The following is a 25,876-nucleotide window of genomic DNA, read 5'->3' on the forward strand; positions in this document are numbered from 1 at the left end:
CACCACATCATTCTATCCCGATGCCATACTCGGTCTATGATGCGACTCTGTGAGAGTCAGATTCTGGTGTTGAACTTAGCCCAGGGGCTGTAGGCACCACATCATTCTATCCCGATGCCATACTTCGTCTATGATGCGACTCTGTTAGAGTCAGATTCTGGTGTTGAACTTAGGTCAGCGGCTGTAGGCACCACGTCATTCTATTCCTATACAATGCCCAGATGCGGTCAAGGGATGGCTCCCTATTGCTCAACCACGTTGTGTATGCCGATGATTTGGTGATTGCTGCTCACTCCCATGAGCGGTTGGAGGCGCTGCTGCTGAACCTGGAGCTTGCCACTAAGAGGTGTGGGGCCTTATCATTAGCCCCACCAAAACTAAGCACATGCCTGGGTTATTTTGTACCATCGGACACTCCACCCACACAACTCCCAATTGGTGATGGGGCAGTTGTGGAGAGAGTGGAGAGTTTCCCATACCTGGGCAGTGTGCTCATGACCGGTTCCGGTTTGACAGCGGAGGTCTCATTCCGAATCAGTCGAGCAGCATTATATTTTCATCTATTGCGTGACGCTGTGTGGAAGCTACCTGGTCTCTCACTCCACACGAAGCTTCAGGTCTTCTCGGCCACGGTAATGACCTCCCCTCTCTACGCTTGCGAAACGTGGACCCCCCTAATGGAACATCTTTGCCGGTTGGAAAAATTTAGGCTGGCCTGCCTACGATCCATCCTGGGTTTAACCAGGCTGGATTGTGTGAGGAGCTCACGAATCCTTGAAAGATCTGGATAAAGTCCCATCGGTGAGCTCCTCTGGCAGGCAAGGCTGCATGGCTTGGGTCATGCAGCCCGAATGCCCAGCCACCGCATGCCTAAACAACTTTTGTTCGGCCGGATTTAGGGGGCTAAACGGGCGTGGCACATGCCAGAGAAGAGATGGAGTGATGTGGTACAGGAGGACGTGAGGCTGAGTGGACTTGCCGATGACTGGTACCAGCGGTGTCAAGATCGGCCTCTGTGGAGGAGGCTCGTGAAGGACGCTACTGGGCAGTTGGAGGCAGTTGCCCTCCAACAACAACGGAGGGCGGAGGAGCGACGCTCACAACAACGAGCGGAGCGCCGGGCGGATAAAGCTAAGCAAGTTGGCACAGTAGGGGGCACAGGTGGTGCATCAGCCAGTCATCTCGGTCATCTCAGTCAGTCGACCCGTGGCACCTGCTGGGTCTGCCCCGTGACCTCCTGCCAGCGGGCGTTCGACACTTCACGTGGTCTCAACGTGCACCTAGCCTGGCACAAGTGCCGTGGTGATGTCACCGCCACTTAGTGGCGAATGGCGGTTGTTGTCCGTGTGTGTGTGCACGTCAGAGGTCGCAATCGGGTTTTGATTCCTTACCCGTACCCGGCCGCACCAGGGTCGCAAACGGGTACCCGTACCCGGCCGGGTATCGGGTAGGGTACGGGTATCGGGTAGGGTACGGGTATCGGGTACCCGGTTGCGACCTCTGGGATGAAGCCACGTTGCAGGCGCGGGTGGGTTGATTCTAGGAACTTGAATTGTGAGAAGAGACACAAGACGTTGGGAAATGAGTGACAAACGGTGACTCACCAGTGACTCACGGCCTACCCGTACCCGGACGCACCAGGACCGGGTACGGGTAGCCGGGTATCGGGTAGGGTGCGGGTATCGGGTACCCGGTTGCGACCTGCGGTGTGCATGCTCTACGCATGGCCAAGCACTCATCGAGAGAACCGTGACAGGGTTCCCAGAGCAAATTGTTTATTGCGTCCCACCTACACCACTAGACAGAAACACCCACCACCACCACCACCATCCCGTCGCCCAGGGAAGAAGCGTTCACAGGCTGACTGCATGTGTACGTGCGTGTGTGTGTACGTGTGTGTACGTGTGTGTGTGTACGTGTGTGTACGTGTGTGTGTGCGTGTGTGTGTGTACGCGTGTGTGTGTACGTGTGTGTGCACGTGTGTGTGTGCGTGTGTGTGTGCGTGTGTGCGTGTGTACGTGTGTGTGTACGTGTGTGTGTGCGTGTGTGTGTGTACGCGTGTGTGTGCACGTGTGTGTGCACGTGTGTGTGTGCGTGTGTGTGTGCGTGTGTGTATGTGTGTGTGTGTACGTGTGTGTGTGCGTGTGTGTGTACGTGTGTGTGTGTGTGTGTGTACGTGTGTGTGTGTGTACGTGTGTGTGTGTACGTGTGTGTGTGTGTGTGTGTACGTGTGTGTGTGCGTGTGTGTACGTGTGTGTACGTGTGTGTGTGCGTGTGTGTGTACGTGTGTGTGTGTACGTGTGTGTGTGTACGTGTGTGTATGTGTGTGTGTGTGTACGTGTGTGTGTATGTGTGTGTGTGTGTGTGTACGTGTGTGTGTATGTGTGTACGTGTGTGTGTGTGTATGTGTGTACGTGTGTGTGTGTACGTGTGTGTGTGTATGTGTGTGTGTACGTGTGTGTGTGTACGTGTGTATGTGTGTACGTGTGTGTGTGTACGTGTGTGTGTATGTGTGTGTGTGTACGTGTGTGTGTGTACGTGTGTGTGTATGTGTGTGTGTATGTGTGTGTGTACGTGTGTGTGTATGTGTGTACGTGTGTGTGTGTGTGTATGTGTGTGTGTGTGTGTATGTGTGTACGTGTGTGTGTGTACGTGTGTGTACGTGTGTGTGTGTACGTGTGTGTACGTGTGTATGTGTGTGTGTATGTGTGTGTGTACGCGTGTGTACGTGTGTATGTGTGTACGTGTGTGTGTGTGTACGTGTGTATGTGTGTACGTGTGTACGTGTGTACGTGTGTGTACGTGTGTGTACGTGTGTACGTGTGTGTGTGTGTAAGTGACGCCAAGGCTCAGAGAACAGGCGGGAGGCGACAACCACAGCAGAATCCGCGACGACGTCACGTGGGGGGGGGAGGGGACGTGACGTCGTAGCAGCAGGAAGTGACGTCACAGCATGCGTGGAGAAGGCGCCACGCCACGGGCACGTGGCACTCAGTCGACGAATTTGGTCTCGGCGATCTCCTGGCTCTCCTCAACGATGTGTCCGTCGATGATGGTCTGGGTGATGATCACCGTCTGCTTCTTCTTTTGCACTGCGCCAGGGAGGAAGGAGGGATGGAGGGAGATTGATTTGACAGGGTGCCGAGGTGGCTAAGGGAGATGTTGACTACCTCGCCTGATGTGCAGGAGGTTCGTGGGTTCGATTCAACCCCTGACAATGTCTGCTACTGCTGCTGTATATTTGGAGTCTGCGTCTCTCATCATCTTCATCATCATGGTGGCTAAGGGAGATGTTGACTACCTCGCCTGATGTGCAGGAGGTTCGTGGCTTCGATTCAACCCCTGACAATGTCTGCTACTGCTGCTGTATATTTGGAGTCTGCGTCTCTCATCATCTTCATCATCATGGTGGCTAAGGGAGATGTTGACTACCTCGCCTGGTGTGCAGGAGGTCGTGGCTTCGATTCAACCCCTGACAATGTCTGCTACTGCTGCTGTATATTTGGAGTCTGTCTCTCTCTCTCCTCATCATCATCACGGTGGCTAAGGGAGATGTTGACTACCTCGCCTGGTGTACAGGAGGTTCGTGGGTTTGAACGCGACCCTGACGATGCCTGCTGCTGCTGCTGTATATTTGGAGTCTGCGTCTCTCATCATCTTCATCACGGTGGCTAAGGGAGATGTTAACTACCTCGCCTGATGTACAGGAGGTTCATGGGTTCGATCCAGACGTTGACGACGCCTTCTGCTGCTAAATATTTGGAGTCTGCGTCTCTCTCTCTCTCTCCTCCTCCTCATCATCATGGTGGCTAAGGGAGATATTGGCTACCTCGCCTGGTGTACAGGAGGTTCGTGGGTTCGATCCCGACCTCTGACGATGCCTGCTGCTGCTGTATATTTGGAGTCTGCGTCTCTCTCTCATCATCTTCATCATCACGGTGGCTAAGGGAGATGTTGGCTACCTCGCCTGGTGTACAGGAGGTTCGTGGGTTCCATCCCTACCCTGATGACGCCTGCTGCTGCTGCTGTATATTTGGAGTCTGCGTCTCTGTCTCTCTCCTCATCATCATCACGGTGGCTAAGGGAGATGTTGACTACCTCGCCTGGTGTACAGGAGGTTCGTGGGTTCGATCGCAACCCCTGGCAATGCCTGCTGCTGCTGTATATTTGGAGTCTGCGTCTCTCTCTCACTATCTCTCTCTCTCTATCGCGTCGATTTGATGATGAAAATCCACTTCTGTAGAGCTGCTGCCATTCGCGTTGGCCAGGGTATCGCTTCTGCAAAAGTAGCTTCACCCAGTAAGATACAAATACTTAAAGTCGTTCAGTCTACGCCTGTCGCCGCGTCTCTGTAAATATTCGTGGGTATCTATGAGCATTTGTCTGGGGGTATAATTAAAGACAAAGGTCCCCCGTGTAGCCTCTAACAGGCTGCAGGGGCAAGTGCTGTTAGCTGACACCTCACACACAGACAAAGATCCCCCGTGTAGCCTCTAACAGGCTGCAGGGGCAAGTGCTGTTAGCTGACACCTCACACACAGACAAAGATCCCCCGTGTAGCCTCTAACAGACTGCAGGGGCAAGTGCTGTTAGCTGGCACCTCACACGCAAGACACAGACAAAGATCCCCCGTGTAGCCTCTAACAGGCTGCAGGGGCAAGTGCTGTTAGCTAGCACCTCACACACAGACACAGACAAAGATCCCCCGTGTAGGCTCTAGCAAGCTGCAGGGGCAAGTGCTGTTAGCTGACACCTCACACACACACACAGACAAAGATCCCCCGTGTAGCCTCTAACAGGCTGCAGGGGCAAGTGCTGTTAGCTGGCACCTCACACGCAAGACACAGACAAAGATCCCCCGTGTAGCCTCTAACAGGCTGTAGGGGCAAGTGCTGTTAGCTAGCACCTCACACGCAAGACACAGACAAAGATCCCCCGTGTAGCCTCTAACATGCTGCAGGGGCAAGTGCTGTTAGCTAGCAACTCACACACAGACAAAGATCCCCCGTGTAGCCTCTAACAGGCTGCAGGGGCAAGTGCTGTTAGCTGGCACCTCACACGCAAGACACAGACAAAGATCCCCCGTGTAGCCTCTAACAGGCTGCAGGGGCAAGTGCTGTTAGCTGGCACCTCACACGCAAGACACAGACAAAGATCCCCCGTGTAGCCTCTAACAGGCTGCAGGGGCAAGTGCTGTTAACTAGCACCTCACACGCAAGACACAGACAAAGATCCCCCGTGTAGCCTCTAACAGACTGCAGGGGCAAGTGCTGTTAGCTAGCACCTCACACGCAAGACACAGACAAAGGTCCCCCGTGTAGCCTCTAACAGGCTGCAGGGGCAAGTGCTGTTAGCTAGCACCTCACACGCAAGACACAGACAAAGATCCCCCGTGTAGCCTCTAACAGACTGCAGGGGCAAGTGCTGTTAGTAGCGAGTAGCAGCAGCAGTAACCTATGAAGGCTACCGGCCACTGTGGCACATGGTGGTGAGTGTGGCCAGCACCACGCCCCCAGTGGCGATCTTTAACTCCGCACCGCCCACACCCGATACTCCTTTGAGGCTGAGTCGACCTAGGGGTAGGCCTGTACACGACCACACGTCTCACCCTTCTCTGGAGACTCCTCCTTTTTGGCGACGATGGTGGCGCTCTTTGCACTGCGGGGTGAACGGAGAGGAACGTCGGACAGGGTTAGAGGCCTGGACAAGCCACGAGTCTGACTCACCTCCCCTCCACTCATTCACTCACCCACTCGCTCACCCAAACACTCACCGACTCACCCACCCACTCACCCACTCACTCACTCACACACTCACTTACCGACTCACCCACCCACCCACTTACTCGCTCACCATCCCACCCACTCACTCACTCACTCACCCACACACTCACTCACTAACCATCTAACCCACTCACTAAACATCTCACTCACCCACACACTCACTCGCTATCCCACTCACTCAGTAACTATCCCACTCACCCACCCACTCACTCACTCACTTACTTACTCACCCACCCACTCACCCAGCCACTTACCCACTCACTCACCCACCCACCCACTCACTCACCCAGCCACCCACTCACCCACCCACTCACTCACCCACCCAGCCACTCACCCACCCACCCACCCACTCACTCACCCACCCAGCCACTCACTCACCCACTCACCCACCCACTCACCCACCCAGCCACTCACTCACCCAGCCACCCACTCACCCACCCACTCACCCACCCACCCACCCACCCACCCACCCACTCACTCACCCAGCCACCCACTCACTCACCCAGCCACCCACTCACCCACCCACTCACCTACCCACTCACTCACCCACCCAGCCACTCACCCACCCACTCACCCACCCACTCACCCACCCACCCACCCACTCACCCACCCACTCACCCACCCACTCACCCACCCACCCACCCACTCACCCACCCACTCACCCACCCAACCACCCACTCACCCACTCACTCACCCACCCAGCCACTCACCCACCCACTCACCCACCCACTCACCCACCCACTCACTCACCCACCCAGCCACCCACTCACCCACCCACACACCCACTCACCTCATCAGGTCGTGGTCACTCATCTCTGTAACGAGAAACACAAGAATGGCGTTAGGGGGCTCATGAAACGCCGAATCCCATCGTCTTGAACAGCAACCTTCACAGTGCCGTTGGAGCTCCCCTCCCTCATTTAGATGCAGCGTCATACCAACCCCGAGCCTTGCACACACACACACGGCATCATACCAACTCTGAGTCGAACACTCACGCACTCACAAACCACGCACAGCGTCATACCAACGCCGAGCCTTGCACACACACACACACGGCATCATACCAACTCTGAGTCTAACACTCACGCACTCACGTAGCGTCATACCAACCTGAGTATTAATTACACTCACGCACTCACAAACCACGCACAGCGTCATACCAACCCTGAGTCTTTCAACAACAACAAGCGCCATTTGCCACTAAGTGGCGGTGACGTCACCACGACGCTTGTGCCAGGCCAAGTGCACCTTGAGGCTAACACGTGAAGCGTCGAACGCCCGCTGGCAGGAGGAGGTCACGGGGCAGACCCAGCAGGTGCCACGGGTCGACTGACCGAGATGAGAGCTTTTTACACGCACTCACTCACACACGTGCCCGCACAGTATCATACCCACCTAACCCAACCACCGTTGCTACCGGAAAAGCTCTGTGTGTGTGGTTACGAGACATCCCTCTCCCCTCTCCCCTCTCTCTTCTCTCTTACTCGTCACAGTCTCGGAGCTGCTGTGGCTGCCGCTCTTCGAGCCGAAGCCGCTGCTGCTGCCGCTGCCGCTGCCAGAACCACCGCCGGCACCACCGGCACCACCACCGGCTTTGCCACCGGCACTGGCACTGCTGCTGCTGTGGCTGCTGCTGCTGCTGGCACCGAAGCTACTGCCACCGCCGCCACTGCCACCGAAGCCACCGCCACCGCCGCCACTGCCGCTGCCACCGAAACCGCCGCCGCCACCACCGCTGGACGAGAAGGAGGAGGAGGACTGGGAAGAGGATCCACCTTGCAGACTGCACCCGGGACAACAGGGGTGGGAGAAGGTGTGGAGTTCATTATTGTTGTCACCACCAGAAGGGGGGTGTGGGTGGGGGGTGGGTCAAGTTGGGGTCCATGCGACAGAGGTGGTCGGGATGGCTCGTGTCTTTGCGGGGCGTCACGGAGCGGCTGTGAGAAGTCGCGAAGCTCTCCACGGCTGTGAAGCAGCTGGCAGGTTTGTTGTTATCGTCGTCATCGTCGTCGTCGTCGTCACCAGCTCCATCTTCATCACCACCATCTTCATCACCACCATCACCACCACCATCACCACCACCACCATCTCCATCACCACCACCACTGCCATCTCCATCACCACCTCCACCACCACCATCTCCATCTCCATGACCACCACCATCACCACCATCTTCATCACCACCACCACTACCATCTCCACCACCACCTCCACCACCATCACCATCACCACCACCATCACCACCATCTTCATCACTACCATCTTCTTCACCACCACCACCACCACCACCACCTCCATCACCACCTCCACTACTATCACCACCACCACCATCTTCATCACCATCTCCATCACCACCTCACCATCTTCATCACCACCACCATCTTCATCACCACCACCTCCACCACCATCTCCATCACCACCTCCACCACCACCATCTTCATGACCACCACCATCTCCATCACCACCTCCATCACAACCACCACCATCCCACCACCACCACTACCACCACCCCACCACCACGACCACCACCATCTCCCCCACCCATCTCTCCATCATCATCATAATCATCTCGCCACCAACTCCACCACCACAACCACCAACCAACCACCAACCAACCACCACCACCAACCACCACCACCATCGTCATCACCACCACCACCACCACCACCACCCCACAACCACAACCACCAACCAACCACCACCACCACCTTACCGACTATCCTCCCCTTCCAGCAGGCGTCTGTAGGTGGCGATCTCAGCCTCGAGTTTCATCTTCATGTTGAGGAGGTCCGAGTAGTCCTTGAGCTGCTGGTTGATGCCGTGCTTCAGGTTTCCCAGCTCGCCCTCGAGACGCTGGATGATGATGGTGTAGCTGGAGAGCTCGTGCTCGTTACGCTCCTCCGTGTCCTGCAGCTGGTCCTCCAGGGAGCGGATCTGGCGAGGTTGGGTAGGGATGGTGAATTAGAGAAGAGGGGGCGGGTGGGGGTGAGGGTTGCGGTGAGGGTTGCGGTGAGGGTGGGATGAGCGTGAGTGAGGGTAAGGGTGAGTGGGTGGGTGAGTGGGCGAGGGAGTGAGTGGGTGAGTGAGTGGGCGAGTGATTGTGAGAGTGAATGGGTGACTGAGTGGGCCAGTGAGTGAGTGGGCCAGTGAGCAAGTGGGTGAGTGTGAGAGTGAGTGGGTGAGTGAATGGGTGAGTGAATGGGTGATTGAGTGGGTGAGTGAGTGAGCGAGTGGGTGAGTGAGTGGGCGAGTGATTGTGAGAGTGAATGGGTCAGTGAGTGGGCCAGTGAGTGAGTGGGCCAGTGAGCGAGTGGGTGAGTGTGAGTGGGTGAGTGAATGGGTGATTGAGTGGGTGAGTGAGTGAGTGGGTGAGTGAGTGGGCGAGTGATTGTGAGAGTGAATGGGTGAGTGAGTGGGCCAGTGAGCAAGTGGGTGAGTGTGAGAGTGAGTGGGTGGGTGAGTGAATGGGTGATTGAGTGGGTGAGTGAGTGAGTGAGTGGGTGAGTGAGTGGGCGAGTGATTGTGAGAGTGAATGGGTGACTGAGTGGGCCAGTGAGTGAGTGGGCCAGTGAGCAAGTGGGTGAGTGTGAGAGTGAGTGGGTGAGTGAATGGGTGATTGAGTGAGTGAGTGAGTGAGTGGGTGAGTGAGTGGGCGAGTGATTGTGCGAGTGAATGGGTGACTGAGTGGGCCAGTGAGTGAGTGGGCCAGTGAGCAAGTGGGTGAGTGTGAGAGTGAGTGGGTGAGTGAATGGGTGATTGAGTGGGTGAGTGAGTGGGTGAGTGAGTGGGCGAGTGATTGTGCGAGTGAATGGGTGACTGAGTGGGCCAGTGAGTGAGTGGGCCAGTGAGCAAGTGGGTGAGTGTGAGAGTGAGTGGGTGAGTGAATGGGTGATTGAGTGGGTGAGTGAGTGAGTGGGTGAGTGAGTGGGCGAGTGATTATGAGAGTGAATGGGTGACTGAGTGGGCCAGTGAGTGAGTGGGCCAGTGAGCGAATGGGTGAGTGTGAGAGTGAGTGGGTGAGTGAATGGGTGAGTGAGTGGGTGAGTGAGTGAGTGAGTGGGTGAGTGAGTGGGCGAGTGATTGTGAGAGTGAATGGGTGAGTGAGTGGGTAAGTGATTGTGAGAGTGAATGGGTGAGTGAGTGGGCCAGTGAGTGAGTGAGTGAGTCGGTGAGTGATTGTGAGAGTGAATGGGTGAGTGAGTGGGCCAGTGAGTGATTGTGAGAGTGAATGGGTGAGTGAGTGGGTGAGATGGAGAGTGGGTCAGTGAGTGAGTGAGTGAGTGGGCGAGGGAGTGAGTGAGTGAGTGGGTGAGTGGGTGGGTGAGTGAGTGGGTGAGTGAGTAGGCGAATGATTGTGAGAGTGAATGGGTGAGTGAGTGGGCCAGTGAGTGAGTGGATGAGTGAGTGGGTGAGTGATTGTGGGAGTGAATGGGTGAGTGAGTGGGTGAGTTGGTGAGTGGGTGAGTGAGTGAGTGGGTGAGTGATTGTGGGAGTGAATGGGTGAGTGAGTGGGTGAGTTGGTGAGTGGGTGAGTGAGTGAGTAGGTGAATGATTGTGAGAGTGAATGGGTGAGTGAGTGGGTGAGTTGGAGAGTGGGTGAGTGAGTGAGTGGGTCAGTGATTGTGATAGTGAATGGGTGAGTGGGCGGTCCTGGACCTTCCCTAGGTCGACTCAGCCTCAAATGAGTGACCTGGTGTAGCAGGGTGTGGGCCACAGTGCCGGTAGCCATCATGGGTACTGATGCTACCCACTCACCACCCACCCACCCACCCACTCACCCACCCACTCACCACCCACCCACCCACGCACTCACCACCCACCCACTCACTCACTCACTCATCCACCCACTCACCCACCCACTCACCACCCACCCAATCACCCACCCACTCACCACCCACCCACTCACCACCCACCCACCCGCCCACTCACCCACCCACCCACCCACCTGCCCACTCACCACCCACCCACTCACCGACCCACCCACCCACTCTCCCACCCACCCACTCACCACCCACCCGCCCACTCAAACCACCCACCCACTCACAACCCCCCGCCCACTCAAACCACCCTCCGACTCACCCACCCACTCACCTGCCAACCCCCCTGCCCACTCAAACCACCCACCCACCCACTCACCACCCACCCACTCACCCACCAACCCACTCACCCACCCACCCACTCACCCACCCACCAACCCACTCACCCACCCACCCACTCACCCACCCACCCACGCACTCACCACCCACCCACTCACCCACCCACTCACTCACCCACCCACCCACTCACCCACCCACCCACCCACCCACTCACTCACCCACCCACCCACTCACCCACCCACTCACCCACCCACTCACTCACCCACCCACCTCCCCACCCCCCACTCACCAGCGCTCGCAGGGAGTCGAGCTCTGCCTGCAGGGCCTGCATGGTCCGGCGCGTCTCCACCACTTCGCTCTTGGCCGACTGTGCCGCCTGGTCCTGCTGCTTGGAAGCTCCTTTCACCGTCTCCACCTGGGAGACACAGAGAGAGAGAGATCGTGACGATGGGAGACAGAGCGAGAGAGACATAGAGAGAGAGACAGAGAGAGAGAGACGCAGAGAGACAGAGCGAGAGACACAGAGACAGACAGAGAGAGACAGATCGTGACGATGGGAGACAGAGCGAGAGAGACACAGACAGAGAGACAGAGAGAGACAGAGAGAGAGAGAGACAGACAGAGACAGAGAGAGAGACACAGAGACAGACAGACAGAGAGAGACAGATCATGACGATGGGAGACACAGAGAGAGACACAGAGACAGAGCGAGAGACAGAGAGAGACACAGAGACAGAGCGAGAGACAGAGAGAGACACAGAGAGACACAGAGACAGACAGACAGAGAGAGACAGATCATGACGATGGGAGACACAGAGAGAGACACAGAGACAGAGCGAGAGACAGAGAGAGACAAAGAGAGACACAAAGACAGAGCGAGAGACAGAGAGAGACAGAGAGAGCCGGGGGAGAGACAGAGAGAGAGACAGAGAGACAGAGAGAGGATAGTTAAACGACGAAATATCTCGCGGAAAGCTGGTTCGTTAAGTGCGAGAGTTCGTACGTAGCATGGTTAAATGTTGAAATAGTTCATCGAAACTCCTTCGTAAGTGCGGGCGTTCGTATGTCGGAGAGTTCAACGATGAAATATCTCGCGGAAAGCTGTTTCATTAAGTGCGGTAGTTCGTACGTAGCATGTTGAAATAGTTCATCGAAACTCCTTCGTAAGTGCGGGCGTTCGTACGTCGGAGAGTTCAACTATCTCGCGACAAGCTGGTTCGTAAGTGCGAGAGTTCGTAAGTGGGATGGTTAAACAATGAAATAGTTCATCGAAACTCCTTCGTAAGTGCGAGAGTTCATAAGTCGGATAGGTAAACAGTAAACTATCTCGCGGAAAGCTGGTTCGTTAAGTGCGGGCGTTCTTAAGTCGGAGAGTAAAACAATGAAATATCTCGCGGAAAGCTTGTTCGTAAGTGCGAGAGTTCGTAAGTGGGATGGTTAAACGATGAAATAGTTCATCTTCTTGGTTCTTTCAGTAAAGTCACGTAGAAGGGAAGTAATAAAATAATAAAAATAAAACATAATAAAATTATTGTATTACTTCCCTTCTACGTGACTTTACCGAAAGAACCAAGAAGATGAATCTCTGCAGTCACGAAAGCTTTAAATCGAAAAGATGAAATAGTTCATCAAAACTCTTTCGTCAGTGCGGGCGTTCGTACGTCGGAGAGTCAAACGATGAAATATCTCGCGGGAAGCTCGTTCTTTGAGTGCGAGTGTTCGTACGTCGGAGAGTCAAACGATGAAATATCTCGCGGGAAGCTCGTTCTTTGAGTGCGGGCGTTCGTAAGTCGGAGAGTCAAACGATGAAATATCTCGCGGGAAGCTCGTTCTTTGAGTGCGAGTGTTCGTACGTCGGAGAGTCAAACGATGAAATATCTCGCGGGAAGCTCGTTCTTTGAGTGCGAGTGTTCGTACGTCGGAGAGTCAAACGATGAAATATCTCGCGGGAAGCTCGTTCTTTGAGTGCGAGTGTTCGTACGTCGGAGAGTCAAACGATGAAATATCTCGCGGGAAGCTCGTTCTTTGAGTGCGAGTGTTCGCACGTCGGAGAGTCAAACGATGAAATATCTCGTGGAAAGCTGGTTCATTAAGTGTGGAAGTTCGTACGTCGGAGAGTTCAACAATGAACTATCTCGTGGAAACTCCTTCGTAAGTCGGGATAGGAAAAAAGTGAAATATGTCCGTCTTTTTCTCACCCTCTAACTCTCTCTATCTCTCACTCCGTTCCTCTCTTTCTCAGCCTATTTCTCTTTCTATCTCTCTAACCTCCCACCGCACCCCAGCCTCGTCACCATCATCATCACCACCATCATCTCCTCCCCCACTCCAGCCTCACCTGCTTCTTGAAAGACTCCTCCTGATCGGCGCGGTTCTTTGCGATCATCGCCTCGTACTGAGCCCGGATGTCGGCAAGGATCTTGTTGAGGTCCGGCCCCTTTGGACTGTCGACCTCCACCGACATGGAAGAGCCTTCCAGCTGGGCACGCAACGCGGCCAACTCCTGTAGGGGCAGAGGTCAAAGGGTGGGGGGTCAGTAGAGCCGCCAGGTGTGGTGTGTGTGGTGTGTGTGGTGTGTGTGTGTGGGCGGGGGGTGGTGCGTGTGTGGTGTGTGTGGTGTGTGTGTATGGGGTGTGTTTGTGGTGTGTGTGTGGTGTGTGTGGGGTGTGTGTGTGGTGTGTGTGTGGTGTGTGTGGGGTGTGTGTGTGGTGTGTGTGGGGCGTGTGTGTGGTGTGTGTGTGGTGTGTGTGGGGTGTGTGTGTGGTGTGTGTGGGGCGTGTGTGTGGTGTGTGTGGGGTGTGTGGTGTGTATGTGTGGTGTGTGTGGTGTGTGACCCTCCCCCCCTCCCCCTCCTCCTCCTCCCACTCTCCATCCTCCCCCACCCCCTCACCTCCTCGTGGTTCTTCTTGAGGAAGATGAGTTCCTCGCGGAGGCTCTCGATCTCGCCCTCGAGCCCCATGCGCGCCATGTTGTACTCGTCCAGCAGCCCGCGCAGGTTGTTGATGTCCGCCTCCACCGAGCTGCGCAGAGCCAGCTCCGTCTCCCACCTGGGACACCGCAGGGGAGAGGAGGGGAGGGAGGGGAGGGAGGAGAGGGAGGGTCAGAGTCAGGGTTAGAGTCAAGGTCAGGGTTAGAGTCAGGGTCAGGGTCAGAGTCAGAGTCAGGGTCAGAGTCAGGGTTAGAGTCAAGGTCAGGGTCAGGGTTAGAGTTAGTCAGGATCAGAGTCAGGGTCAGGGTTAGAGTTAAGATTAGAGTCAAGGTTAGAGTCAGGGTTAGAGTCAAAGTCAGGGTCAGGGTTAGAGTTAGTCAGGGTCAGAGTCAGGGTCAGGGTTAGAGTCAGGGTCAGGGTTAGGGTCAAGGTCAGAGTTAGAGTTAGGGTCAGGGTTAGGGTCAAGGTCAGGGTCAGGGTCAGGTTCAGGGTTAGAGTCAGGGTCAGGGTTAGAGTTAGAGTCAGGGTTAGAGTCAAGGTCAGGGTTAGAGTCAGGGTGAGGGTCAGGGTGAGGGTCAGGGTGAGGGTCAGGGTGAGGGTTAGAGTCAGGGTCAGGGTGAGGGTGAGGGTCAAGGTAAGAGTCAGGGTTAGAGTCAGGGTTAGAGTCAGGGTTAGAGTCAGGGTCAGGGTGAGGGTCAGGGTGAGGGTCAGGGTGAGGGTCAGGGTGAGGTCAGTCTGAGGGGCCTCACTTTGTGCGGAAGTCGTCAGCTGCCAGCCTCGCGTTGTCAATCTCCAGGCTGATTCGAGCATTCTCCAGGATCTGAGCCAGGATCTGCGGAGAGAGACATTGAGAGAGTCAGAGAGACAGAGACACACGGAGAGAGACATTCAGAAAGAGTCAGAGAGACACACAGAGAGAGACATTCAGAGAGACACACAGAGAGAGACACAGAGAGACACACAGAGAGACACACAGAGAGACACACAGAGAGTCAGCGAGACACAGAGAGACACAGAGAGTCAGAGAGACACAGAGAGTCAGACAGACACAGAGAGTCAGACAGACACAGAGAGACACAGAGAGACACAGTGAGACAGAGAGTCAGACAGACATAGAGAGTCAGAGAGACACAGAGAGACACACAGAGAGTCAGCGAGACACAGAGAAACACAGAGAGTCAGACAGACACAGAGAGTCAGAGAGACACAGAGAGTCAGACAGACACAGAGTCAGAGAGACACAAAGAGACACACAGAGAGTCAGCGAGACACAGAGAGACACAGAGACACAGAGAGACACAGCGAGTCAGACAGACACACGGAGATACACAGAGAGACACAGAGACACACAAGGAGACACAGAGAGTCAGACAGACACAGAGAGTCAGAGAGACACAGAGAGACACAGAGAGTCAGAGAGACACAGAGAGTCAGAGAGACACAGAGAGTCAGAGAGACACAGAGAGAGACACAGAGAGACACACAGAGAGTCAGCGAGACACAGAGAGACACAGAGAGTCAGACAGACACAGAGAGTCAGAGAGACACAGAGAGAGACACAGAGAGACACACAGAGAGTCAGCGAGACACAGAGAGACACAGAGAGTCAGACAGACACAGAGAGTCAGAGAGACACAGAGAGACACAGAGAGACACACAGAGAGTCAGCGAGACACAGAGAGACACAGAGAGTCAGAGAGACACAGAGAGACACAGAGAGTCAGAGAGACACAGAGAGTCAGAGAGACACAGAGAGTCAGAGAGACACAGAGAGACACAGAGAGTCAGAGAGACACAGAGACACACAGAGAGTCAGAGAGACACAGAGAGTCAGAGAGACACAGAGAGACAGAGAGACACAGAGACACACAGAGAGTCAGAGAGACACAGAGAGTCAGAGAGACACAGAGAGACACAGAGAGACACAGAGAGTCAGAGAGACACAGAGACACGCAGAGAGTCAGAGAGACACAGAGACACACAGAGAGACACAGAGAGTCAGAGAGACACAGAGAGACACAGACAGACACAGAGAGAGTCAGAGAGACACAGAGAGACACAGAGAGACACAGAGAGTCAGAGAGACACAGAGAGACACAGAGAGTCAGAGAGACACAGAGAGACACAGAGAGTCAGAGAGACACAGAGAGACACAGAGAGTCAGAGAGACACAGAGAGACACAGAGAGTCAGAGAGACACAGAGAGACACAGAGAGACACAGAGAGTCAGAGAGACACAGAGACACACAGAGAGTCAGAGAGACACAGAGAGTCAGAGAGACACAGAGAGACACAGAGAGACAGAGAGAGTCAGAGAGACACAGAGACACACAGAGAGTCAGAGAGACACAGAGACACACAGAGAGACACAGAGAGTCAGAGAGACACAGAGAGACACAGAGAGTCAGAGAGACACAGAGAGACACAGAGAGTCAGAGAGACACAGAGAGACACAGAGAGTCAGAGAGACACAGAGAGACACAGAGAGACACAGAGAGTCAGAGAGACACAGAGACACACAGAGAGTCAGAGAGACACAGAGAGTCAGAGAGACACAGAGAGACACAGAGAGACACAGAGAGTCAGAGAGACACAGAGACACACAGAGAGTCAGAGAGACACAGAGACACACAGAGAGACACAGAGAGTCAGAGAGACACAGAGAGTCAGACAGACACAGAGAGTCAGAGAGGGGCGACCTTTATAGTGGGCGGGGCTACCCGGCTAGTGGGCGGGGCTACCTGACAAGTGGGCGGGGCAACCCGGAGCTAGTGGGCGGGGCTACTTGAGTAGCAGGCGGGGCTAACCGGCTAGTGGGCGGGGCAACCCGGAGCTAGTGGGCGGGGCTACCTGAGTAGTAGGCAGGGCTACCCGGCTAGTGGGCGGGGCAACCCGGGCTAGTGGGCGGGGCTACTTGAGTAGCAGGCGGGGCTAACCGGCTAGTGGGCGGGGCAACCCGGGCTAGTGGGCGGGGCTACCTGAGTAGTAGGCGGGGCTGCCCGGCTAGTGGGCGGGGCAACCCGGGCTAGTGGGCGGGGCTACCTGAGTAGTAGGCGGGGCTACCCGGCTAGTGGGCGGGGCTACCCGGCTAGTGGGCGGGGCTAACTGACAAGTAGGCGGGGCTACCTGAGTGGTTGTGAGGGGCAACGTGTTGCGATGAATCTTTGCAGTGCAGAGATTTGAGGATGTGGTTTGTTGGTTAAAACTACGAACTTGGCTTGCGTCTTCGTTACTATTTAGTGTGCTGATGATGATGATGATGAAAGAGAGAGACGCAGACTCCAAATCTACAGCAGCAGCAGGCATCGTCAGGGTCGGGATAGAACCCACGACCTCCTGCGCACCGGGCGAGGTAGTTAACATCTCCTAGCCCACTGTGATGATGACGATGATGATGATGAGAGAGACGCAGACTCCAAATATACAGCAGTAGGCATCATCAGGGTCTGGATCGAACCCACGACCTCCTGCACATCAGGCGAGGTAGTCAACATCTCCTAGCCATCGTGATGATGATGATGAGAGAAAGAGAGACGCAGACTCCAAATATACAGCAGCAGGCATCATCAGGGTCTGGATCGAACCCACGACCTCCTGCACATCAGGCGAGGTAGTCAACATCTCCTAGCCATCGTGATGATGATGATGAGAGAAAGAGAGACGCAGACTCCAAATATACAGCAGCAGGCATCATCAGGGTCTGGATCGAACCCACGACCTCCTGCACATCAGGAGAGGTAGTCAACATCTCCTAGCCATCGTGATGATGATGATGAGAGAAAGAGAGACGCAGACTCCAAATATACAGCAGCAGGCATCATCAGGGTCGGGATCGAACCCACGACCTCCTGCACACCAGGCGAGGTAGTCAACATCTCCTAGCCACCGTGATGATGACGATGATGATGATGAGAGAGACGCAGACTGCAAATATACAGCAGCAGCAGGCATCGTCAGGGTCTGGATCGAACCCACGACCTCCTGCATACCAGGCGAGGTAGTCAACATCTCCTAGCCACCGTGATGATGACGATGATGATGATGAGAGAGACGCAGACTCCAAATATACAGCAGCAGCAGGCGTCGTCAGGGTCGGGATCGAACCTACGACCTCCTGTAGACCAGGCGAGGTAGTCAACATCTCCTAGCCACCGTGATGATGACGATGATGATGATGAGAGAGACGCAGACTCAAAATATACAGCAGCAGGCATCGTCAGGGTCTGGATCGAACCCACGCCCTCCTGCGCACCAGGCGAGGTAGTCAACATCTCCTAGCCATCGTGATGATGATGAGAGAGAGAGAGAGACGCAGACTCCAAATATACAGCAGCAGGCATCGTCAGGGTCAGGATCGAACCCACGACCTCCTGCACACCAGGCGAGGTAGTCAACATCTCCTAGCCATCGTGATGATGATGATGAGAGAAAGAGAGACGCGACTCCAAATATGCAGCAGCAGCAGCAGGCATCATCAGGGTCTGGATCGAACCCACGACCTCCTGCAGACCAGGCGAGGTAGTCAACATCTCCTAGCCACCGTGATGATGACGATGATGATGATGAGAGAGACGCAGACTCCAAATCTACAGCAGCAGCAGCAGCATGCATCGTCAGGGTCTGGATCGAACCCACGACCACCTGCGCACCAGGCGAGGTAGTCAACATCTCCTAGCCACCGTGATGATGATGAGAGAGAGACGCAGACTCCAAATATACAGCAGCAGGCATCGTCAGGGTCTGGATCGAACCCACGACCTCCTGCAGACCAGGCGAGGTAGTCAACATCTCCTAGCCACCGTGATGATGACGATGATGATGATGAGAGAGACGCAGACTGCAAATATACAGCAGCAGGCATCGTCAGGGTCTGGATCGAACCCACGACCTCCTGTAGACCAGGCGAGGTAGTCAACATCTCCTAGCCACTGTGATGATGATGATGATGACGATGAGAGAAAGGGAGACGCAGACTCCAAATATACAACAGCAGCAGGCATCGTCAGGGTCTGGATCGAACCCACGACCTCCTGCGCACCAGGCGATGTAGTCAACATCTCCTGGCCACCGTGATGATGATGATGAGAGAGACGCAAACTCCAAATATACAGCAGCAGCAGGCATCGTCAGGGTCGGGATCGAACCCACGACCTCCTGCAGACCAGGCGAGGTAGTCAACATCTCCTAGCCACTGTGATGATGATGATGAGAGAGACGCAGACTCCAAATATACAGCAGTAGGCATCATCAGGGTCTGGATCGAACCCACGACTTCCTGCACACCAGGCGATGTAGTCAACATCTCCTAGCCACTGTGATGATGACGATGATAATAATGAGAGAGACGCAGACTCCAAATCTACAGCAGCAGCAGCAGCATGCATCGTCAGGGTTTGGATCGAACCCACGCCCTCCTGCACACCAGGCGATGTAGTCAACCTCTCCTAGCCACCGTGATGATGATGAGAGAGAGAGAGACGCAGACTCCAAATATTCAGCAGCAGGCATCGTCAGGGTCTGGATCGAACCCACGACCTCCTGCGCACCGGGCGAGGTAGTCAACATCTCCTAGCCACCGTGATGATGATGATGAGAGAGAGACGCAGACTCCAAATATACAGCAGCAGCAGGCATCGTCAGGGTCGGGATCGAACCCACGACCACCTGCGCACCAGGCGAGGTAGTCAACATCTCCTAGCCACTGTGATGATGATGATGAGAGAGACGCAGACTCCAAATATACAGCAGCAGCAGGCATCGTCAGGGTCGGGATCGAACCCACGACCTCCTGCACACCAGGCGAGGTAGTCAACATATCCTAGCCATCGTGATGATGACGATGATGACGATGAGAGAGACGCAGACTCCAAATATACAGCAGCAGGCATCGTCAGGATCCGGATCGAACCCACGACCTCCTGCAGACCAGGCGATGTAGTCAACATCTCCTAGCCACCGTGATGATGATGATGATGACGATGAGAGAAAAGGAGACGCAGACTCCAAATATACAACAGCAGCAGGCATCGTCAGGGTCGGGATCGAACCCACGACCTCCTGCGCACCAGGCGATGTAGTCAACATCTCCTAGCCACTGTGATGATGATGATGAGAGAGACGCAGACTCCAAATATACAGCAGCAGGCATCGTCAGGGTCCGGATCGAACCCACGACCTCCTGCGCACCAGGCGATGTAGTCAACATCTCCTAGCCACCGTGATGATGATGATGAGAGCGAGTTTCACCTTTTCCCGCAGGTCCTCGATGATGGGGTAGTAAGCACTGTAGTCCTTGGCCCCGGCTCCTTTCCCCGAAATCATCGACTTGATCTTGAGCTCCAGCTCATTGTTTGCAGCCTCTAGGAACTTCACCTGTAGGGGTGCATCGGGGGGTGAGGTGTGTGGGGGTGAGGGGGGGGGCACAGGTGGTGGTGGTGGATGTGGTCAATTAGAACTCAGTCGGTGCAAACCATTGGACACAGAGAGAGTCAGACAGACACAGAGAGTCAGAGAGAGACGCAGAGAGAGACACAGAGAGACACACAGAGAGTTTCAGCGAGACACAGAGAGACACAGAGAGTCAGACAGACACAGAGAGTCAGAGAGACACAGAGAGTCAGAGAGACGCAGAGAGAGACACAGAGAGACACACAGAGAGTCAGCGAGACACAGAGAGACACAGAGAGTCAGACAGACACAGAGAGTCAGAGAGACACAGAGAGACACACAGAGAGTCAGCGAGACACAGAGAGACACAGAGAGTCAGACAGACACAGAGAGTCAGAGAGACACAGAGAGACACACAGAGAGTCAGCGAGACACAGAGAGACACAGAGAGACACACAGAGAGTCAGAGAGACGCAGAGAGAGACACAGAGAGACACACAGAGAGTTTCAGCGAGACACAGAGAGACACAGAGAGTCAGACAGACACAGAGAGTCAGAGAGACACAGAGAGAGACACAGAGAGACACACAGAGAGTCAGCGAGACACAGAGAGACACAGAGAGTCAGACAGACACAGAGAGTCAGAGAGACGCAGAGAGAGACCCAGAGAGACACACAGAGAGTCAGAGAGACGCAGAGAGACACAGAGAGTCAGACAGACACAGAGAGTCAGAGAGACACAGAGAGACACACAGAGAGTCAGCGAGACACAGAGAGACACAGAGAGTCAGACAGACACAGAGAGTCAGAGAGACACAGAGAGAGACACAGAGAGACACACAGAGAGTCAGCGAGACACAGAGAGACTCAGAGAGACACACAGAGAGTCAGAGAGACGCAGAGAGACACAGAGAGTCAGCGAGACACAGAGAGTCAGAGAGACACAGAGAGACACACAGAGAGTCAGCGAGACACAGAGAGACACAGAGAGTCAGACAGACACAGAGAGTCAGAGAGACGCAGAGAGAGACACAGAGAGACACACAGAGAGTCAGCGAGACACAGAGAGACACAGAGAGTCAGACAGACACAGAGAGTCAGAGAGACACAGAGAGACACAGAGAGTCAGAGAGACGCAGAGAGACACAGAGAGTCAGCGAGACACAGAGAGTCAGAGAGACACAGAGAGACACACAGAGAGTCAGCGAGACACAGAGAGACACAGAGAGTCAGACAGACACAGAGAGTCAGAGAGACGCAGAGAGAGACACAGAGAGACACACAGAGAGTCAGCGAGACACAGAGAGACACAGAGAGTCAGAGAGACGCAGAGAGAGACACAGAGAGACACACAGAGAGTCAGCGAGACACAGAGAGACACAGAGAGTCAGACAGACACAGAGAGTCAGAGAGACGCAGAGAGAGACACAGAGAGACACACAGAGAGTCAGCGAGACACAGAGAGACACAGAGAGTCAGACAGACACAGAGAGTCAGAGAGACGCAGAGAGAGACACAGAGAGACACACAGAGAGTCAGCGAGACACAGAGAGACACAGAGAGTCAGACAGACACAGAGAGTCAGAGAGACGCAGAGAGAGACACAGAGAGACACACAGAGAGTCAGCGAGACACAGAGAGACACAGAGAGTCAGACAGACACAGAGAGTCAGAGAGACGCAGAGAGAGACACAGAGAGACACACAGAGAGTCAGAGAGACACAGAGAGACACAGATAGTCAGACAGACACAGAGAGTCAGAGAGACGCAGAGAGAGACACAGAGAGACACACAGAGAGTCAGACAGACACAGAGAGTCAGAGAGACGCAGAGAGACACAGAGAGTCAGAGAGACACAGAGAGACACAGAGAGACACACAGAGAGTCAGCGAGACACAGAGAGACACAGAGAGTCAGACAGACACAGAGAGTCAGAGAGACACAGAGAGTCAGAGAGACACAGAGAGTCAGACATACATGGGTCTGTCTCGTGACCTCCTTCTGGTGCACCTAGCCTGGCACAGCAGTCAACACATGACACCACCTGGTTCTGTCACGTGACCTCCTGCTGCACCCAGCTTGGCACAGCAGTCAACCCATGGGCTCTGTCACGTGACCTCATGCACCTAGCCTGGCACAGCAGTCAACCCATCGCACCACCTGGGTCTGTCACGTGACCTCCTCCTGCACCTAGCCTGGTACAGCTGTCAAGACATGGCACCACCTGGGTCTGTCACGTGACCTCCTCATGCACCTAGCCTGGCACAGCAGTCAACCCATGGCACCACCTGGGTCTGTACCGTGACCTCATCCTGTAATTAGCCTGGCACAGCAGTCAACCCGTGGCACCTGCTGGGTCTGTCACGTGACCTCCTCGTGCACCTAGCCTGGCACAGCAGTCAACCCATCGCACCACCTGGGTCTGTCACGTGACCTCCTCCTGCACCTAGCCTGGTACAGCTGTCAACACATGGCACCACCTGGGTCTGTCACGTGACATCCTCCTGCACCTAGCCTGGTACAGCTGTCAACACATGGCACCTGGCTCTGTCACGTGACCTCCTCCTGCACCTAGCCTGGCACGGCAGTCAACCCATGGCACCACCTGGGTCTGTCACGTGACCTCCTCCTGCACCACCACCTCCACCACCTCTATCACCTGCACCTCCACCACCACCTCCTCCACCTCCTCCTCCTCCACCACCACCTCCACCACCTCATCCACCTCCTCCACCATCACGTCCACCATCACCATCACCTCTTCCTCCACTTTCAAATCCTCCTCCACTTTCACCACCACCACCTCCTCCACCACCATCTCCTCCACCACCACCTCCACCACCTCCACCACCACCACCTCCACCACCACCATCATCACCTCCATCACCTCCACCACCACCACCTCCTCCTCCACCTCCATCACCTCCACCACCTCCTCCACCACCTCCTCCACCACCACCTCCACCCCCACCACCACCACCACCACCAGCTCCACCACCACCTCCACCACCATCTCCTCCACCACCACCTCCACCACCTCCACCACCACCACCTCCACCACCACCATCATCACCTCCATCACCTCCACCACCACCACCTCCTCCTCCACCTCCATCACCTCCACCACCTCCTCCACCACCTCCTCCACCACCACCTCCACCCCCACCACCACCACCACCACCAGCTCCACCACCACCTCCACCACCATCTCCTCCACCACCACCTCCACCACCTCCACCACCACCACCTCCACCACCACCATCATCACCTCCATCACCTCCACCACCACCACCTCCTCCTCCACCTCCATCACCTCCACCACCTCCTCCACCACCTCCTCCACCACCACCTCCACCCCCACCACCACCACCACCACCAGCTCCACCACCACCTCCACCACCATCTCCTCCACCACCACCTCCACCACCTCCACCACCACCACCTCCACCACCACCATCATCACCTCCATCACCTCCACCACCACCACCTCCTCCTCCACCTCCATCACCTCCACCACCTCCTCCACCACCTCCTCCACCACCACCTCCACCCCCACCACCACCACCACCACCAGCTCCACCACCACCTCCACCACCATCTCCTCCACCACCACCTCCACCACCTCCACCACCACCACCTCCACCACCACCATCATCACCTCCATCACCTCCACCACCACCACTTCCTCCTCCACCTCCATCACCTCCACCACCTCCTCCACCACCTCCTCCACCACCACCTCCACCCCCACCACCACCACCACCACCAGCTCCACCACCACCTCCACCACCATCTCCTCCACCACCACCTCCACCACCTCCACCACCACCACCTCCACCACCACCACCACCACCTCCACCACCGCTCACCTTCTCGATGTACTCGGCCAGACGATCGTTGAGTCCCTGCATCTCCAGCTTCTCGTCCCCGCCGCTGAGACCGCTCACGTTGAAGTTGCTGAACCCCACCGAGGAGGAGCCCCCCCCGAACCCTCCGCCCCCCCCGAATCCGCCCCCCCCAAACCCTCCGCCGCTGGCCCCCCCAAATCCGCTGCCCCCATATCCGCTGCCCACACTGGAGTAGGAGATGCGGGAGCCTCCTCCGCCGTATGCACTGGCCGACGAGTAGCCGCGCTTGCCACCGCCACCACCCAGAGATCTAGAGCTGAACGACATCGCTGCTGATGATGCTGCTGCTGCTGATGATGCTGATGCTGCTGATGCTGATGCTGATGATGCTGCTGCTGCTGATGATGATGATTCTGCTGCTGCTGCTGCTGATGATGATGATGAGACGACTTCAGTTCCGTTCTCGGAGCCGAGTGGAGATTGCAGTGAACCCTTGTCGCCTTTTTATTGAGGAAGGTGGGTGGGTGGGTGGTTGTGGTTGGGTGTGGGTGGGTGGGTGGGTTGGGTGCAGTAAGGTGTCTTTTGCCCGAGGACAAGGAGGGAACTTTGGTGGAAAAGAGTAGAAGTTGGTGATGAGGATTAGAGGTGGTGGTGGTGGTTGTTGGTGGTTGTTGTTGGTTGTTGTTGGTGATGGTGGTTGTTGTTGGTATGCAAGGGGTGATCGAGAAGGTTGAATGGCTTGGAGGGGGGGCAAGCCAGGGGCTGTCAATCACACGCGAGCCGTGTTTGAAGGTGCGGTTGTGTTTTTGAGATGATTGAAAGACCTCAGATGCGAATGCCTTCGCTGCTTCTCTTTGCCTTCGTCTCTGCCTGACCACCACCCCCCCCCCACCCACCCTCTCCCACCCACACGCCCACGACCACCCCCCAAGGCATTATTGGCCAGCCACGGCCGGTCCCAAATGACAAACAAAAAAAGTCCCGTCCCATAAATCGAGGACCACTCCCCGTTGACCCCCGCGGAAAATTGTGGGTTTCAGACTTGTGGTTTTTCTCAACCCCCCTTCTCTCTTTGAGCTGTTAAACAGTAGAGAGTTGAGGGGGTTTGGGTGACTGCTTTGTGTGGAGGTGGGTGGATGGGTGGGTGGGTGGATGGGTGAGTGGGTGGGTGGGTGGATGGGTGAGTGGGTGGATGGGTGGGTGGATAGGTGAGTGGGTGGATGGGTGGGTGGGTGGGTGGATGGGTGGGTGAGTGGGTGAATGAGTGAGTGGGTGGGTGGATGGGTGGGTGGGTGGGTGGGTGGATGGGTGGATGGGTGGGTGAGTGGGTGGGTGGATGGGTGAGTGGGTGGGTAGATGGATGGGTGAGTGAGTGAGTGAGTGGATGGGTGGGTGGATGGGTGGGTGGGTGGATGGGTGAGTGGGTGGATGGATGGGTGAGTGAGCGGATGGGTGGGTGGATGGATGGATGGATGGGTGGGTGGGTGAGTGGGTGGGTGGATGGGTGGGTGGATGGGTGGCTGTTAAACAGTAGAGAGTTGAGGGGGTTTAGGTGACTGCTTTGTGTGGAGGTGGGTGGATGGGTGGGTGGGTGGATGGGTGAGTGGATGGATGGGTGAGTGGGCGGGTGGATGGGTCGGTAGGTGGGTAGATGGGTGGGTGGATGGGTCAGTGGGTAGATGGGTGGGTGGGTGGGTGGATGGGTCGGAGGGTGGATGGGTTTGTGGGTGGGTTGGTGGATGGGTGAGTGGGTGGGTGGGTGGATGGGTGAGTGGGTGGGTGGGTGGGTGGGTGGGTGAGTGGGTGGGTGGGTGGGTGGATGGGTGAGTG

General features: G+C 55.7%; 1 protein-coding gene across 1 annotated transcript; it reads right to left on the reverse strand.

Moving 5' to 3' along the window:
- Positions 1–2,797: 2,797 nt before the first annotated feature.
- On the reverse strand, positions 2,798–24,501 carry LOC144948286 (keratin, type 1 cytoskeletal 11-like). Its single transcript, XM_078877716.1, has 11 exons — positions 24,068–24,501; positions 20,058–20,183; positions 14,561–14,643; positions 13,773–13,929; positions 13,221–13,385; positions 11,172–11,297; positions 8,500–8,720; positions 7,271–7,569; positions 6,574–6,598; positions 5,609–5,658; positions 2,798–3,092 (listed from the first exon to the last, which is right to left on the reverse strand). The coding sequence occupies exons 1-11, from the start codon at positions 24,371–24,373 to the stop codon at positions 2,992–2,994; spliced, it is 1,659 nt and encodes a 552-aa protein (XP_078733842.1). The 5' UTR covers positions 24,374–24,501; the 3' UTR covers positions 2,798–2,991.
- Positions 24,502–25,876: the final 1,375 nt, after the last annotated feature.

This window comes from Lampetra fluviatilis, chromosome 48, assembly GCF_964198595.1.
Source record: "Lampetra fluviatilis chromosome 48, kcLamFluv1.1, whole genome shotgun sequence".
In the NCBI taxonomy this organism is placed as follows: domain Eukaryota; kingdom Metazoa; phylum Chordata; class Hyperoartia; order Petromyzontiformes; family Petromyzontidae; genus Lampetra; species Lampetra fluviatilis.